Raw genomic sequence first — 17,772 nt, forward strand, 5'->3', positions numbered from 1 at the left:
CATTTTTTCCTGTTTTTGTTCACTTTTAGAGATTTCATTTTCTCCTTATGGATTTAATTTCATTTTTGAACCTATAGTATATTTACATGACTCAAAACCATGCCATTTTTGTTACTATGCTCTATAGTGGAGTTTAATGTCTGGTATTGTGATACCTCCTGCATCACTCTTCCTGCTCAGGACTGCTTTGGCTATTCTGGGTTCACTCCTTATTTTTAAGTGAGAAAATAGATATTATGTGAGAAACTGAGATTTATGCAAAGCACTCAATCATATCAGGCAGCTCAACAGCCCAGTGGCTTGTACTTCTTATCTGCCCCCAAGTCCAACTACCTCTGAGCCACCCGCCCAGCTGGAAAACAAGTCAAAAGGAACATTTATTTATTTATTCAGCAGTGCAGGGGATTGATCCATGGATGCTCTACCACTGAGCTACACTCCCTTTTTTTTTTTTTTTTTTTTTTTTTGAAGATATGACCTAAGTCACTGAGGCTGCCTTGAGCTTACAATCCCCTGCCTCAGCCTCCTGAATCACTGGGATTGTTGGCTGTATGCCACCACAATGGCCAGAGGAGCCTTTCTTAAATGGTTTCTGTTCCTCAGATTCAGAGGCAACCTCTCTCTTCAAAATAACCCATCAATGTAAACTAAGAGACCAGTGAATATGAAATAAAAGAAATTTAATTTCAGAATATTACATGAATAGAAAAGAAAGACAATGCATACAATGTTTCTTTACAATTACACATACATATATATATATATATATAGTAAATAAGAATGAATAAAAAATGGTGAAACTTTCTCTTAAGAAACCTTGCTTCGGTTGTTGAACAGGTTCATATAGTGCAAAAACAACCCTTGCTAGGACCATAGGACCCTGGGGTGAGGGAATGTTTTCCCCAGCAGGTTCTGCTGGTCCCTAAATATGTAAGGGGCAAACTCAATGGCTCTTTGGCTCTGGCTGTGGCCTCACACACTCCAGTTTCCATGGTAACCCAGGCACTGGGGCTATTTGTGCTCCACTTTCTCACTAGCCCTCCTCCATCAAGATCTCTGGAAAGGCCAGCTTTCTACAGCTGAGTTTGCCATGGGGCTAATTACCACTGGTGCAAGAGTTTGTGCATCTTAGGAACCCAAATCTGCCCCAAATTTTGGAATGTCCTGCTGGTGTCCAGTTTTAAATCTAGGTCTTATCCTTCAGTGTGAAGGTTTCAGGGCAGAGGAGGAAAGGGATGAGGATCTCTGCTGGGAAAGTTCTATACAGATAAAACTTCTGAAGGGAGCCATCAGCTTCCGGCCTCTTGTTAAGCAGAGTCTAGAGATCACTGTTCCCGAAGATGCCTCCCATATGTCATGGTCACATGGCCAGACTGTAGGGCACAGCCCCAATGACCACAAGTTTCCCTGGAAAGCAGCCATTTTAAACCGTATGCTACCATAGACTCCTGTGAAGAAAGCTAACCAAAACTCCTGCTCAGGTGGGAAGAATGGCTCTGCTCTGACTCAGGTCAACTGGCGTCCTTGTAGGCAAAAAAACAGTCACCTACAAAGCACCCAGTGGTCACCACAGTTCCTAGCCCTGTACTGCCCCACCTCCCAAGGGTGTCCCCTTGACATTCCTATCTCTAGGTAGATATTCCAGGTAAAGAGTTCTCCTTTGTGAAAGAACAACTGGTTCACTTATGATTCATTACCTGTTCCCCTGACTCAAGTTGAAAGAGGTATGATCCTTTCAACTGCTGCAGTGAAGTTTTTCAAACCAGATTCACTGGTCCCACTGCAAAAGTCCATCGTCGTAAAAGGCTGGAAACTCAGTGCCTCTGGCTTCCACTGATTCCGCCAGTGGAGCTCACCCAGTGCAGATCTGAATCAAGAATGTGGTCTGTGCTTTCATGCTTGTACACCCTAGGCACAAATACACTACCCCATACTGACACCACACAAAACCCATGGCAGCTGACCCCAGAAAGAAATAAAACTTTAAAAGTCACAAGAAAAGACACGTCCAAAGAGAATGTTCCAACATGAAAAATAAACACAACAAAACAAATTTAAAAAACATCTTATAGGTTAAAAAATTAGTTAAATACTGGCTCAAAAATATCTGCCCAGCACATCAGAAGGAAGTCCGTGACCTTCTGTGACAATAAGGAAGGGCTTTTTTCTGTGTTTTCCATAAGATTCCATAGGATCAGAATAGTTACATATTAAAAGGTAAAAGGTTATACTGCTTACTCCTCAAATCTGGTTTCCAACTGAATCACAGCTTCTATAAGAAAAATGACCTATAATACCCTTAAAGCAAGGGAAAGTATATTCAATAAATAAACAAAACACACAGACCCAAATACACACACAAACTATGCCAGGGGACTAGCTATATAAAAGCATGTGCATGTGGTAAACATATCTCAATAGCCTCATGCCGGAACACCACCTTGGGTTACTGATTCCATTTATCCAAATAGCATCTCCTGAGTGTTCACCACCTCTCTTAAACAGCACAGAACTAACAGGTGACAAGGAGGTGTCTGGTCACTGCTCTGCTCTCTCTACCTGATGCCAGACTATGTTTAATAGACTGCCACCCAACTCCAGGATGAAATACACCTAAAGGAATAAAGAAAGAAAAAAAGAGTTAAGGAAAACCACTGATTTGATACCAAAAGGAGTCTGAGTTCACTGGTATCTGGGGCAAGAAACTTTTTTCTTAATAAGAAAAAGAAGTCTGGTAACCAGATAATCATATTTTAGATAAGTGCAACTTTTTAAAAAGAAATCAAACAGAAACCTATACAATTAAATTTGCTAATATTTTTAACAATGACCTAAAACTGCTCTAGAGAAAGGGGCTTTTAAGCAGTTAATACTCCCATGCATCTACTGTCCCCAATCTATCAGTACAGAAAGCCAAATTTTACACTTTCTGCACTATTGCTGTTACAACAGCAAAAGAAACAGTTTAGTATGGAAGAGAGGACCAAGAGTCAGACACAAAGCCAAACTGTGCTGCCAGAATCATCTTTTGTTTCGGCAATAATGCAGCATTTTCAATCATGTAGAAGTAGGTCAGCAAACCATATTTTGCTGGGCATCTACTTCCCCACAGTAGAAGGCCTGACTCAGCTCCAGTGTGCAGGGTGGGAATGGTTATGTAGCTTAACACAGTCGGGCAACACCTCAACATTCTCACCTGCCGCAGCTGCTCGCCAGACAGTTAATATTCCACACAAGATCAAAGTCATGTCATTGCTCAACTCAAACATATATGAACATACACAACCCAAAAGCCAAAAGTTACAGCCCCATTACTACCCATGCCCACTTTGACAAGGAGAAGAGAAGTATAGCAATTGCTCTTGAAGACTGGTGATGAGCCCCGACTGCTTCCAAATATGAACGATCTCTTCTTCAAATCCTACAGGCTCTGCAGAGACCACTGCTCACTCCTTTCTTCTGATTCCAACTTGCTCTCAGGAAGGAGTCTATCTGCACACCTGACCCCTGGGAAGGTGCAAAAGGATCCCACCTGCAGCACGTCAGCCCTTCCTGGGCACACTCCAGAACTTCCCACCACATACGACAGTATCAGCACACCTCTATGAAGCTGTCAGTGACTTTTCTTGAGTCACAGTGATTTGGTATGGAAGTATTCCATTGGCACCAGCGATGTTTTAGGTGAGAGGATGCTGAATGAAGGGGACAACCTCAGCAATCACACAATTATTTTTACATCACTGAAGACAGGGGAAGAAAAGGAAAGATAGAGAAGGGAGGGCGTGGGGAGGGCCAACAGTTTGAAATTGAAATCTGTTAAAATATGGTGTTCCTCTGAATTCTGTTCACAATACTTCAGGTCAAACATCCTATAATCTTAGACCCAAGAAATAAAAAATTTCCAAGAAAGCTAAGCATTCCTTGAACACAAGATACTGAGGAATAAAGAATCAGGAGTTGAAAGCTTTCCCAAAGCTCAGGGTGAAAAAGGGTGAAAGGCATCTAGATTATCAGAGCCCATTTAGGCAACCAAGGCAAAAAAAAAAAAAAAAAAAAAAAAAAAAAAGTCTTTTAAGATAAAGAAATAAACAAACAACAAATAAGTAAATAATAAACAATTACCCCCCAACACTATCAAAACAGAGTAAAGTCCAAATAAAATCACTGGTACTTGAGTACAAATTTCAGGTTTTTTTAAAAAAACAGAATCCGCCTAAACACACCACCTGGTTCTGCTCATTTGCTATGCTGTATAAGCTGGGTGGCTGGTTAGTGGTTTCCCCATAATATTAAAAAGAAAAGCAAGGGAGCGTGCTTCACTCCCTCAGGAAGTGCAGTTTGCAGCATCATACAGTGAGTGGGATTAGAGTGTCAGTCAGGTCACAGTGTTAGTTGGCCTTCCCAATTCAAATGCAGCAAGCAAGCTGCAAGTCCCAGTTTCATTGTGAGCATAAGAAAACAACAAAAAACTGGCCCACTAAAGAGAAAATTCTGGGTGGATGACTGGAGATCCTTCAGAGGAATCCTAGGTTGAAGAAAAAAAATAGCATTAGACACAAGTGTAAATGTTTCTTTTTGTAAACATCCCACCCAAAAGCTATGGGAATTTATACTAAACATGTCATCCAAACTGAGAGTTAAAAGAATTTAATTGAGAATTTGATTCTCTACCAAGTAAACATCACCTGTTCGTTTGACCTAATCCCAGTTCATTAAATCATCTTAATGGCACCAACAGGTACCACTTAGTAAGTGAATATTTAGTGCTAGGTGCTGCTGTAAATTCTTTATATGCATTTTTCTCATTTCTCCTCACAACTACTTGTACATGACGCAATACTCCTGCCATTTTACAGATGAAGGACCTGCAACCTACGCAAGTGAACTTGTCCCAGTGCATCCAGTTATTAAGCAGCAAAGCAGGGAACTGAACCCAAGCATTAAGTGAATGCAGAGCTCAGGCTCTCACAGCTCTGCCCCTCTTTATCAGTCAGTGTGTGCTGAACACCTAGAACAAGGTACGGTCATCATTGGAAGGCAGAGAATTACAAAAGCCAGAGGCACAAATACATTCTGAAGTCTGACCCTTGTCTCCCGGAAGGAAAACCAGACAGAGATAAGACAACACATGTAAAGTGAATAACCATAGATTATACTGTCTCCAGATTAGTAGCATCAGAGTTCAAAGGAAAAAAGTAATTCAATCTGGCTGGGTTAGCCAGAGAAGGTTTTAAAGAGGATCTGGGGCTTTAGGCTGGACTTAAAAAACAGGTAAGATTGTGATTGCTGAAAATAATGTTATTTTTTAAATCCATTAATAAATACAGGCTAAATCAGTTGTTCCCATTTGGGGGTAAATTTTACCCCTCAAGAGACATCTGGTAATGTCTGAAGGCATTTTGGGTTGTCACAACTGGTATCTAGTGAGTAGAAGCCAGAGATGCTGTTGAATATCACACGATGCACAGGGCAGTCCTACAAAAAATTAAGTGACCAAAATGTCAATAGTGCTAAGGCTGAGAAACCCTTTGCTAAATAGAAGTCTTCAGAGATTATACTATTTATGGTGATCATAAAATTGCATTATCTTCTTTAAAGAATATCTGTTACTTTTATAAACATCAATATCAAAACAAACCTAGGACTGTATTCACTGTGTGTAGAAGAAACACACTGCAGGCTCCTGGATCTGTTGGTTTAAGAGTAATTAACACAAAAAGCACAGAACTGGGCTGTGGAAGCAGATCAAGCTGCTAAAAGGGGAAAAAAATAAGAGGAGAAAAGAGCAGAGAACTTAAGATAGATTTTTTTAAGACAACAGAAAGAAGAGGAAGAATAGGAAGATGATAGGAAATCACTATAGTAAAAAAAAAAAAGCATTAAAGAAAAGAGGAGAACAAGATAGTGTAGCATCATGACAGCAAGAAGGACAGAGGAAGTGACCAGAGATAGTAAAGTGAAAATGTCTGGCTTGATCCACTTGAATAAAGGTCATTCATTTTCTGTGCACCTCTACTTTTCTGGACCACTACCATTTTTGAGAATCTAATAAAAACTGTATGTTCTCTCCCCAAGAAAAATGCACACATGAACTCACATACAATTAAATAATATAATACAATAATGCCAGGGACTTTATTAGACCCCTTAGGAAGGTCACAGACAACAAGCCAAGAACCCCTGCTCTAAATCTCCTCAATAAAATAATAAACTGGCTTATTTGCTAAATTCATTTCTTTCTTTCCAAAGTAGAGTTCTCAAGATAGAAAGACATTATTTCTTGTTTATCTTCAGAAATGACAGCAACAAAAGGTGTAATAAATACAAAACAACATATCCTTCAAAAATAACTTATACTTGGTTTTGACTCATGGACATATAGACAGAAATATTTAGATATAAATAACTCAAACAGTGATCTTGCCTAAGTCAGACAGCCCTTGCCCCAAAGTGAGAAGCAAGAAGGACAGAAACATGAGCTCAGATAATTCATTCAAAGATAAGCAGACTATACTGAAATATAATTTTCTAGAAAAGAATGAAGATTCATCCACAGGATTGGGCTTTTGTTCTCTTCCTACTATTGATGTCTCAAATAGTAATTATGCTCATGTCTCAGTAGTAAAACAAGGATATCAAGTTAGAGAACATCTACATATAACCAGGCCAACTCTCACCTGGTTTTCCTCAGTAACAACTATTATAACTTGTTAAGGCTTTAACAGCTTTAACAATTAAAACGTACTTCTAAAATATTATTTCAATTGAGACTTGTGATAAATCCGTAAAGTAGATATAACTACAGGATAAATATATCTTATCCAAAATTTTTGGGACCAGAAGTTTCAGATTTGGGGGATTTTCAGATATTATCAGTTGAATATTCCTAAATCCAAAAATCTTAAAAGTCAAAATGCTTGGGGATTAAAAAAAAAAAATTCATATTTGAAGCATTTCAGTTTTCCCGTTTTTAATTAGGGATGCTACACCTGCATTATCCTCATTTTCAGAGGAGAAAACTGGAGTTCAGAGAGAATGAGTGGCTTTCCTTGGTGAGAGGAATGAGGATTAAATGAGAACCAACACGAATCACATGGTCTCTTCAGTGAACTACCAACTCCAGAGAAAAGCACAGCAGCCTTTTGCTGGGAGAACATGGGACAATCAGCAGTTTTACCATTAAACAAAACTCTCTGGACTAAACAGTCTCAAAAAAACCCATGAGGTATATGATTTTCAGAGTCCTTTAACATCACACAAGCTTCACTGATCAAGACTGACAGAAAAGGGACACAACTATTCCGTGAGCATGCACCAAACACTGATGATGTTGGGCGTGAATCAGTTATACTTTTTTTTTTTTTTTTTAACTTGCTTAACAAATTTCTTAAGGTAACTTATGCATGTGTCCAAGCAGGCAGGGACCAGATGGATCTGTGTTTGGAGCTCTACCTCTTGGCATATAAGGCAGTACTGAGTAGCATACCCATCTCATGAAAGAATGCAATGACCTGGCCTTGTCATTTTCACATTTCACGTTTCTCCAAATATATCGCCCTGGGAATTCAAAAAAATGCCACTGATTGACTAAATAAGTACATTCAGCAGGAAGAGACAATAAGTATAATTAGTACCTTTTTTGCCCTCTTTCTTCCCCTCAGACCATTTCAATTTTGTTGGTGTCATCATGATAGCTGGAGAGCCAGAAAATACCTGTAACAAGAAAATTTTATGGAGGCTTGAATGTTCTAGAGTCAGTGCTTATACACATACTTCGCTAAGAGAGGTTTTTTTTTTTGGTTTTTTTTTGTTGTTGTTGTTGTTTTTGTATTTTTTGGTGTTTGGGGTTTTTTTCCCAGTTTTGGGGATTTATCACTGAGCCACAACCCAGACCTTTAGACCTTTGTTTTTTTATTTTGAGACAGGGTCTCAGTTAAGTTGTATAGGGCCTTCCTGAGTTGCTGAGGCTGCTTTGAACTTGCAGTCCTCCTGCCTCAGCCTCCCTAGTGGCTGGAATACAGGCATGTGCCACCATGCCAAGCTAACAGAAGAATTATTTACATTCAATTTCAATGTGAAGAGTTTTACTCAGACTCACGTATTTGTATCTCATTAATCTTAATTGATTCACTGGTAGCTTAATGAAGCAGCCAGGCCACCGATACCCTGAAGGACTACCCCACAGTTAATGCAGAACAGAGGAGGCCTGGCTCAAATGTTACCTGCCCTGTGGAATCTCCCAACACTTGATTACAAAACTATTACACCATATTGGTCACTGGTGTTTGTGACTAGATGTAGTCTTTTTGAACTTAAAATATGCTTCCTGAATGATTCAAAAAACTACAGAAAGAAGATATCAGCATATTAAAGGATTAATTGAAAAACAGGCATAACTGAATGGCCTGGAGTAAAACAGTAAAACAAATGACGATATATCAATTTTTTCCAAATTTAAGTTGGTCACGGTTGATGTGTGCCTATAAACCTAGTTACTAGGGAGGTTGAAACAGGAGAATCATGAGTTCAAGGCCAGCCTTGACAACATAGTGAGATCCGATGAATAAAAAGAAAGAAAGAAAAAAAAAAAAAAAACATGAGCTCTCTACAAATGTACACATACAGAGAGAAAGTACACAAAATAGCATCTTACTAAGTTTAGATTCTCTTTCCTATCTCTCTTCGATTCACCCTCGGCCACAGATTCTGGAGTAGGGTACTTGTTTTTCTTTTCTGACATCATCTGATTTCCCAGGACTTTGCGCTAGGAAAAGAAAATATTTAATTTACAAACATTTATTATAGTTATATTGTAGCTATAAGGGCCTTTAAATTATAATTTCCTGACATTAAAAAAAATAGACAAACTCATTCTAATAACTTCTGTAAGGATCCTCTCAGGCTATCTCATAAAAGGGAGGCCAAACATCAAAAAACCTGAAATCACTGCTTTTCTTCAGGTGAACACTTTTCCTCCACACTTAAAAGGGCTGACATTAGAAGAAACTTTATAGTTCATTTAAACCAGATACCACAAGCAATCTGCAATGTGACTCTGAAACCATAAAAGAAATGCCCGTTACTTACCAATATATTTTTCTCCCCAAAGATGTGTTATCTCTAGCAGCTGTCAAGAGTCCCTTCCCCTCCCCATGAAGGGATATGTAGACTAGTCTATAAGATCTTGCTTCCTTGTCATCTACTCACAGAGGACCAGAAAATTTGGAGGAATTCTACTAAAAGTTCCTAATAAAGCCACAAGAGGGTACAGGCCTTTCTAAGAAGGTCACATTACGACCCTGATATTCAGAGCACAACTAAAAGCTTTTTCATCTCTGAACAGCTTGGAAGCTCATGTAACCTACTATAACAGCTGATGGTGACAATACTACAATCTTTGGATAAACTTTTCCTTTTTTCCCCCTTGGATAATAAATCTGCATTCCAAAAAAAAAAAAGAATTTGTCTCCAAAACCTCAAAAAAAAAAAAAAAAAAAAAAAAAAAAGAATATATCAGAACTAAAACATTAAACTTTCCAATATAAATATCAGAAACAATATTCAGAACAAACTGATGAAATAAATTATTTAAACTATTTACATGAGGAATTCTGGAGGAAAAATATCCTAGCCAAAAAAAAAAGACCAAAGTAGGAATTTGGGGAGGGGGGGTCAACTATAAATTAGACCTTAAGTTGATGGGAAAATTAATTTTTAAATTAATTTTTAAATTTTTTAAAAAACAGGATAGAGCCAGGCAAATCACAGCCCTTTTGAAAAAGATGCTGGTACACAGGCTACATGCTTTGAATGAGGAAGCACTGAGGTTAGCTAGCTACAGGACAAAACCAATGCTACAGAAAACCTGGTCTTTGGGGCCCTTTTTTTGGTTCTGAGAATTGAACCCAGGGGTGCTTTATCTCTGAGCCACCATCCATGCCTATAATCCCAGCAGCTCCAGAGGCTGAGGCAGGATGATCATGAGTTCAAAGCCATTCTCAGCAACTTAGCAAGGCCCTAAGCAACTCCGTGAGACCCAGCCTGTAAATAAAAATATTTTTTGAAAAGGGCTGGGGATGTGGCTCAGTGGTAAAGCACCCCTGGGTTCAATCCCTGGTACCAAAAAAATCTCTTCATTGATAACAAAAACACTTTGCCCCTCTAATTTATAAAATGTGCTAACATTGTGTTTTGAATTGTTCTAAAATGTTTTATTCTGATAGATTTATATGCTCTTTATAAAGTTCTAAATTCTCTCATAGTAAAGAAGCAGGCAGCTGCAAGAGGACACTATATATTTATATTTCCAGCAACAATTAGCAATGCACCTAAATTTAACTACAGAAGAACTCACCAAGACAGAGAACTACACCATCTAACTTCAGTTAAAGAAACATGAATTTGACTATAACTTTTATCAATCATCTCTATGAACAGAGAATTCTGAAGGAATGAAACTTTTTCAACTGAGAGGAGAAAAAGGGCAAAGTAAGGATGTTCATTTTACTAGCCATGTCTGAGCAGGTGAATATATTTCTAGAGTTCTACCAAAGGGATTTTTTTTTTAACTATGATAAAGTACACATAACATAAAATTTACCATTTTATCCATTTAAAGTATATAGTTCAGTGTTATGAAGTACAGAGTTGTGCAACCATTAACCCACCATTCACAACTTTTTCATCCTCCCAAATAGATATTCTATACCATTAAATAATGACTACACATTCCCCCATGCACCTAGTCACTGACAACAAACTGTCTTTATGATTCAATGAATTTAACCAGTCTAGATACCTCTTATTGTGGACTTATATTTGTCCTTTTATGACTGGCTTATTTCAATTAAGGTAATTTCCTTAGGGTCCACCCATGTTGTAGCATATGTCAGAACTTCCTTCCTTTTAAGGATGATTAATATCTATTATCTGTATATACCACATTTTGTTTATTAAATTCATCTGTCAATGGACAGTGGGATTGCTTCTACCTTTGGTTATTGTGAATAATGCTGCTAACTAACATAAGTATATAAATATCTTCTCAAGATTCTGTTTTTAATTCTTTTGGGTATACAAAGAAGTGGAATTGTTGGCTCATTAAGTAAATTCTATTTTTAATTTTTGAAAGACCATTATACTATTTTCCACTGTAGCTACACCATTTTACAGTCCCACCAACAGTGTATAAGGATTTTAATTTCTTTATATTCTCATCAACATTTGCTATTTTTTTTATACATAACTGCCATCCTAATGAGTATGAAGTGGTATTTTACTGTGGTTTGGATTTATATTTCCTTAATGATCAGTGATGCTGGGCACCTTTTCATGTGTTTCTCAGTCATTTATATATCTTCTTTGGAAAAAAGTCCATTTAAGTTCTTTTCCTTTGCTTGCTTGCTTGCTTATTTATTTATTTATTTTGGTACTGGGGACTGAACCCACAGGGACTTTACCACAGAGCCACATCCCCGGCCCTTTTTATTTATATTTTTAATATTTTTTGTAGTTGTAGATAGACATCATGCCTTTGTTTTATTTGTTTATTTATGCGGTGTGAAAGATCAAACCCAGTGCCTCACATGTGCTAGGCAAGCACTTCACCACTGAACTACAGCCCCAGCCCCTCTTTTATTTTTTATTTTGAGAAAGAGTCTCACTAAGTTGCTTAGGGACTTGCTAAATTGCTGTGGCTGGCCTCAAACTTGCTATCGTCCTCAATTGCGGGGATTACAGGTGTGTGACACTGTCCATTTTTTAATGAAGGTGTTCTTTGGGGGGTTACCAGGGATTAAATTCAGGGGCACTCAACCACTGAGTCACATCCCCAGCCCTATTTTGTATTTTATTTAGAGACAGGGTCTCAATGAGTTGCTTAGTGCCTTGCTTTTGGTGAGACTGGCTTTGAATTCTCAAGCCTCCTGCCTCAGCTGCCAGAGCTGCTGGGATTACAGGTATGTGTCACCTCGCCTGGCTATGAAGTTGTTTTCTGTTGTTGAGTTATAGATGTTTGTTATATATTTGGGATATTAACTCCTAACCAGATAAATATTTGCAAATATTGTTTCCCATTCCATGGATTAACTTTTTACTCTATTGAAAGCAAAGGAAATTTTGACATCAAGAAGGTCTAATAGAGCTGGGGTTGTGGCTTACTTCCCTGGCACATGTGAGGCACTGGATTCGATCCTCGGCACCACATAAAAATAAATTAAAAAAATAAAGGTACTGTATCCATCTACAACCAAAAAAAATTTTTTTTAAAAGAAGGCCTAATATTCCAGAAGCTGCTGACCCCAGCAGATCAGCATTGAGAATGAATTCTATACTTTAACAAATTATTTGAAGAATCAACACTAGGGTTAAATGAACCTATAATTGCTAATTGATGCAGCTTAAAGGGGGGAAATTATAAGTCTTTTGTTGTTGTTTTATTTTGTTTTTGGTAGTACTAAGGAACTACCACCAAACAATATCCCCAGGCCTTTTAAATTTTTTTTTTATTTTGAGACAGGATCTACCTACGTTGCCCAGGCTGGCCTTGAACTTTCAATCCTCCTGCCTCAACCTCCCACACAGCTGGGATTATAGGCATGAACCATCATGCCCACCAAAAGGTACTCATTTTTTAAGACACAAATTTCAAGTTATAATCAAAAGGTTCCTTAATGTTACTGAATTTTATATCTTAATAATGTTAAAACAATTTTTAAAAGAACAATAGGGGGCTGGGGAATATAGCTCAGTTGGTAGAGTGCTTGCCTCCCATGCACAAGGCCCTGGGTTCAATCCCCAGCACTGCAAAAAAAAAAAAAAAAGAAAAAGAAAAAGAAATAGGCTGAGAGTGGTGGCACATCCCTGTAATTCCAGTGGCTCAGGAGGCTGAGGCTAGATGATTCCAAGTTAGAGGCCCTTCTCAGCAACCCTGTCTCAAAATGAAAATATAAAAAGGGCTGGGCGTGGTGGCACATGCCTATAATCCCAGTGACTCGGGAGGCTGAGGATCTCATTTGAGGTCAACCTGGGCAACTTAGCAAGAACCTCAGCAACTTAAGAAAGATCCTGTCTCAAAAGTTAAAAAATGAAAAGAAATGGGGATATAGCTCAGTGGTAGAGAGCCCCTGGAAGGGCGGAAGTAAGGAAGATAGAACACCAAATACTGCTAATACCTCTCCAAGTTAACCAGAACCTTGCCTTAGTTTATGCATGGAAATTTGAACCCCATATCCAAGTTATCTACTGCCACCTTATGGCAATATTTCTCAACTACAAGTTCAAATCATCTGTGAAGACTTGACCACTGAATCTGCAAATATGGTCATGGCAGCAAAAGCACAGAAATATATTTTAAATTCATTCTAAAACAAGATTTTTAATGAATTTGATACAAAAGAATACAACAACACTAAAAAAATTAAGTTTACCAAGATTTGGGGTATTAAAATTCACTAGCCTATTAGAAATCTATTTTTCTAACAATTTCCCTAATCTCTCAACTTCTTCACTGTCTCCACAGGTTTTTCAAATTGAATTAAGAAGTATGTACTAGAAAGCAGGTAAGAAAGCAAAAGAGACTGTTCACATTGTTCAGGAATGAAAACTCTGTCCTCAGGCTCAGAAGAGAAGGAAGAACCTTTATTTCTCTTACCTCATAAAGCCCCATCTCTGATTTAAAACACAGTAAAATGCCTTGAAAAATAAAGCTTTTCCAAATTCTATCTTTACCCCCTTATAAATTAATCCTTTTCAAGATCCCAAGGAATAAAAAAAACGTGTTTATGCATAAATAAAGTCAGACTGTTATATTTCCTCACAATTGATATTGAAAAAGACAGCACAGCATACCTACCTTAATAAGCCCACTGAAGGAGCGGGAACGGGCCCTCTTCTGCACCCGAGGAGTAGAAGGTTCTCGCCCTGGTGTTTGAGTCAAAGATTGCTTTGAAACTAAAGAAAGTACAAAGAACATCTTACTAATATTCTCCTAGTGTAAATACCCAGAAAATCCAGGAATAAAAGAGTCTGCATGTGTACATTAGTAGGTCAACAAGCAATTACAAAGGCAGAAATGGTGGTTGGAATGCAGCTCACTAATAGAATGCAAAAGACCACAGATATGCAAGGTCCTGGGTTCCATCCCCAGCACCACAAAAAACAAAGGCAGAAGTATTTCCAAAATGAAAAAACTTTATTAAGTTACTCTGAGGGGGCCTATATTTCCTATTTCTTGAATGTGGAATTACTATCCCTATTTTACAGTCAAGGACATTGAAACTTGGAGAATTTATGGAATTTCCCCAAGGTCTCCTACTAGTAAATCACATTTTCTTTCATAGAGCATCTTTAACATAGTTACTGGCATGACCTAAAACAGTCCTTAATTTAACATTAAGTTGCATACCAGAATTTTTAAGGGATTAAAACTGTTTAAATAGAGCTCAGAATTATCATTAAAGGAAATAGAACCCAGACTTCCAATTCTACAAACATCATTTCTTTGTGTGGAGGAACCTAAGATGGAAAAAGGGAAGACAGAGGCACTGTATAGTCTTATTCAATGTTAATGTAGTGCCTAACTGAAGAATCTACTCTTCCTGCCCTTTCTAACTAAACTTCTTAAAATTATCAATTGTAAACTTGTGTATATTTTTATCAGTTCAGATTCTAGAGGTTTAAGAAGTGACTATTTTATATATGGGTACTACGAAGTTTTCAAAACTATCTCAGCAAAAAGAAATTTAGTTACCTCTAGTTAGCTAGTAAGAATTCTTAATATTAGAACATGTAAAATTCCTGATAATGTTGGCAAAAGTGCAATACAGAGGTTCTCTCATATCCAGCTGGGAGAAAAACATTAATTGGTAAATGTTCTGGGAAGCTCTTTAGCAATGTGTATCCAGATCCTTTTAAAAAATGTCTTTTCCTTTGTATTATCTTTAGCTATCAGTATTCTTGAGAGAATTCATTATACCTGTCCTACGTGAAGTCACTGTTTTAATTTCTATGGAGAATTAAGTCACTAGATGGCTCTGAATCTGCAACAATACTCAGCCAATACCCTGAAAAATTCCAGTCATAGACAATTTACTAGATCTCAAAGAAACCTCAAAAAGAATGACCAAAAAAACTTAAAAGTCTTCTTCAAGCCAGATGCAGAGGCACACGTCTGTAATCCCAGTGGCTCGGGAGGCTGAGGCAGGAGGATCTTGAATTCAAAGTCAGCCTCACCAACTTAGCAAGGCACTTAGCAACTCAGCGAGACCGTCTCTAAATAAAAATATTAAAAAGGACTGGGGATGTGACTCAGTTAAGCACCCTGGGTTCAATTCTCAGTACAAAAAAAAAAAAAAAGATCTTTATCAATTGTTAACAATGGCTCCCATCAACATTTTCTAAGTACTTGTTTATAACTGGTCCTACACTTCAGATTAAGTATAAAAATATATATATAAAAACACAGACTCTTCCCCAAGTCCTAGCTGAATGAGAAGTTAAAAGGCTGACTCCTGCAGTTTGGATTTGAAATGTCCCCCAAAGATCCATGTGTTAGAGTCTTGGTCCCCAGTCAGTTGTGCTACTGGGAGATGGTGAAACCTTTAAGAGGCAGGGCCTAGTGGGAGCTCTTAGATCACTGGGGCTATAACCTCCAAGGGAACTATGGAACCACGACCTCTTTTCTTTCTTCAGCTTCCCTGCCTTGGGCAAAGTTTTGCCACATGCACCCTGCCACAACGTGCTGCCTCACCACTGACCCAAAAGCAACAGGGCCACTAAGTCATGAGCCAAAACATCCAAAACTGTCGGTTGACACCTCAGGAATTTGCTACAGTACAGCAAACTGACTAACACATTGACCCTGACTATTCAGTTAAAATCCAAGAGAGACTGAGACAAAATAAATTTCCTCAGAAAGAAACTACCCAAGTAGTCAGGATTTACCCAAACTAGGCTTTGAGTGCTGAAAACAGCAAATGAAGGACCTAATTTTGTTCCCATAGCTCCAAAATAAACAAAGATAGTCACTAGATTCCTACCTCCTAAAAACAGCCTAGGATCTTGACTTGTAGTGTTTTTCTAACTGCAAACAATTTTGTTGTTGAGAATTACCTATTATACTATGCCATTCTATGTACATCATTTTGAATCTTTACAACCATGAAACATGGATATTACTATTACCATTTTGCAAACAAGAAAACCGAGATTCAGAAAGTCAAATTATCTGCCAGAAAAATCTGTTAAGAGTTTAAACTTTGGCACATAATATTTAATTGCTGGTTTGAAGAAAACTTGGTACATGACCAAAATTAGAGACACTCTAACCATGTTTGGATCCTCCAATTTAACTGAAGAAATCCAAGAGCCTTCATTTCTTTCTCTAGAAGGACCAAAGCTTGTTCCAAAAAGAGCCAAAACTTAAATGAGATTCTTCAATAATATCCCCTAGTGATTCTATGAATGTGATCACATTCCTAAAGCCCCTCACTCCTCCCCTGTCTTTGGGCACCTGTCTAATAAGCTGTTTCTTCTTTGCTGACTCTGGCATATTGTGAACATGCTGGAAGAGCTCCCTCAATGCCTCTTCTGTACGCTGCTGGGTCTCCTCCTGATGAGAGCTGGAATCTATCCGGTTCCGTTTCTGAGATTTTGCCAGTTGGAAGGACTTAGCATGACATGAAGCTGTCAGATCAAGATCATCCTAAAGGAAATTTAAAAAGTAAGTGAATTAATATATCCTGCTGGCTTTGTTGTTGGGTTCCCACAAAAACCTGGAACAAAAAAAAAAGGGAGAGTGAGAATATCGTCTACTCTTACACTCAAGAATAAGAAAATTTTAACACAATTATCAGATAAGGAACCTATTTATCGTCTACCCCTATAACCTGTCCTGAGAACCTAATATATTTAGAATATTGCCACCAAGAATTACATTTATATAAATACAATTTTTTCTTTTCTTTTTCTTTTTCTTTGGTACTGGGGATTGAACCAGGGCACTTTACCACTGATTCACATCTCAAGTTCTATTTTCTATATTTTATTTTTATTCTTGCTAAATTGAGTAGAGCCTTGCTTAGTTGCTGAAGCTCACCTCAAACTTAGGCTCCTCCTGGCTTACCCTCCAGAGCCACTGGGATTACAGATGTGTGCCACCATACCCAGCAAGAGTTCAATTTTCAACGCAACTTTTCATTTCAAGTCATACTCACTGCTTATCATATAAGGTAAATAAGCAAGCAGAGTACCATCATTCCCATTAGAAAAAACTGAGATTAAGCTATAAGTGTGAAGTCATCTAGATATTAAAGTGACAGTCCCACCCTGGAGCATAAGGGCATTGTTTCTTGGCTGGTGCTCTTTCCCAAACATGACAATTTAATGTGACATCTATGTGGCATCAGTAAAGGAATGAAAACAACAACTCTTAAAGAAAAACTACACTCCAATTAAACTACTTGAAATCAAATACTGTTTTCCTGGTCATGCCAAATATTTGCTTGATGACTGGGAGAAATAATCAGTAGCAGAAAAAAATAGCATATGATGATAGCTTCAAGTTTTTAACCAAGACAAACCAATTAAGCTCATTAAAAAGGGCTTGTGGTCAGAGTAGTACGTATCTGTAATCCCAGAGACTCAGGAGACTGAGGCAAGAAGATTATAAGTTCAAGAGCAGCCTCAGTAACTTAGCAAGACTCTCTCTCAAAATAAAAAATAAAAAGGGCGGGAGATGGAGTTCAGTAGTGGAGCACCCAGGGGTTCAATTCC

At 38.0% G+C, this 17,772-nt stretch overlaps 1 protein-coding gene across 1 annotated transcript in view; it reads right to left on the reverse strand.

Moving 5' to 3' along the window:
* Nucleotides 1-5,182: 5,182 nt before the first annotated feature.
* Nucleotides 5,183-17,772, reverse strand: part of Arhgap19 (Rho GTPase activating protein 19) — a 46,353-nt gene continuing 33,763 nt past the window's right edge. Inside the window, 6 exon segments of the mRNA XM_047553508.1 lie at nt 5,183-5,475; nt 7,635-7,713; nt 8,654-8,764; nt 13,853-13,950; nt 16,319; nt 16,511-16,702. Of these exon segments, the coding sequence (XP_047409464.1) occupies nt 5,408-5,475; nt 7,635-7,713; nt 8,654-8,764; nt 13,853-13,950; nt 16,319; nt 16,511-16,702 (549 nt within the window). The 3' untranslated portion in view covers nt 5,183-5,407.

This window comes from Sciurus carolinensis, chromosome 5 (genome assembly GCF_902686445.1).
Source record: "Sciurus carolinensis chromosome 5, mSciCar1.2, whole genome shotgun sequence".
Lineage (NCBI taxonomy): Eukaryota > Metazoa > Chordata > Mammalia > Rodentia > Sciuridae > Sciurus > Sciurus carolinensis.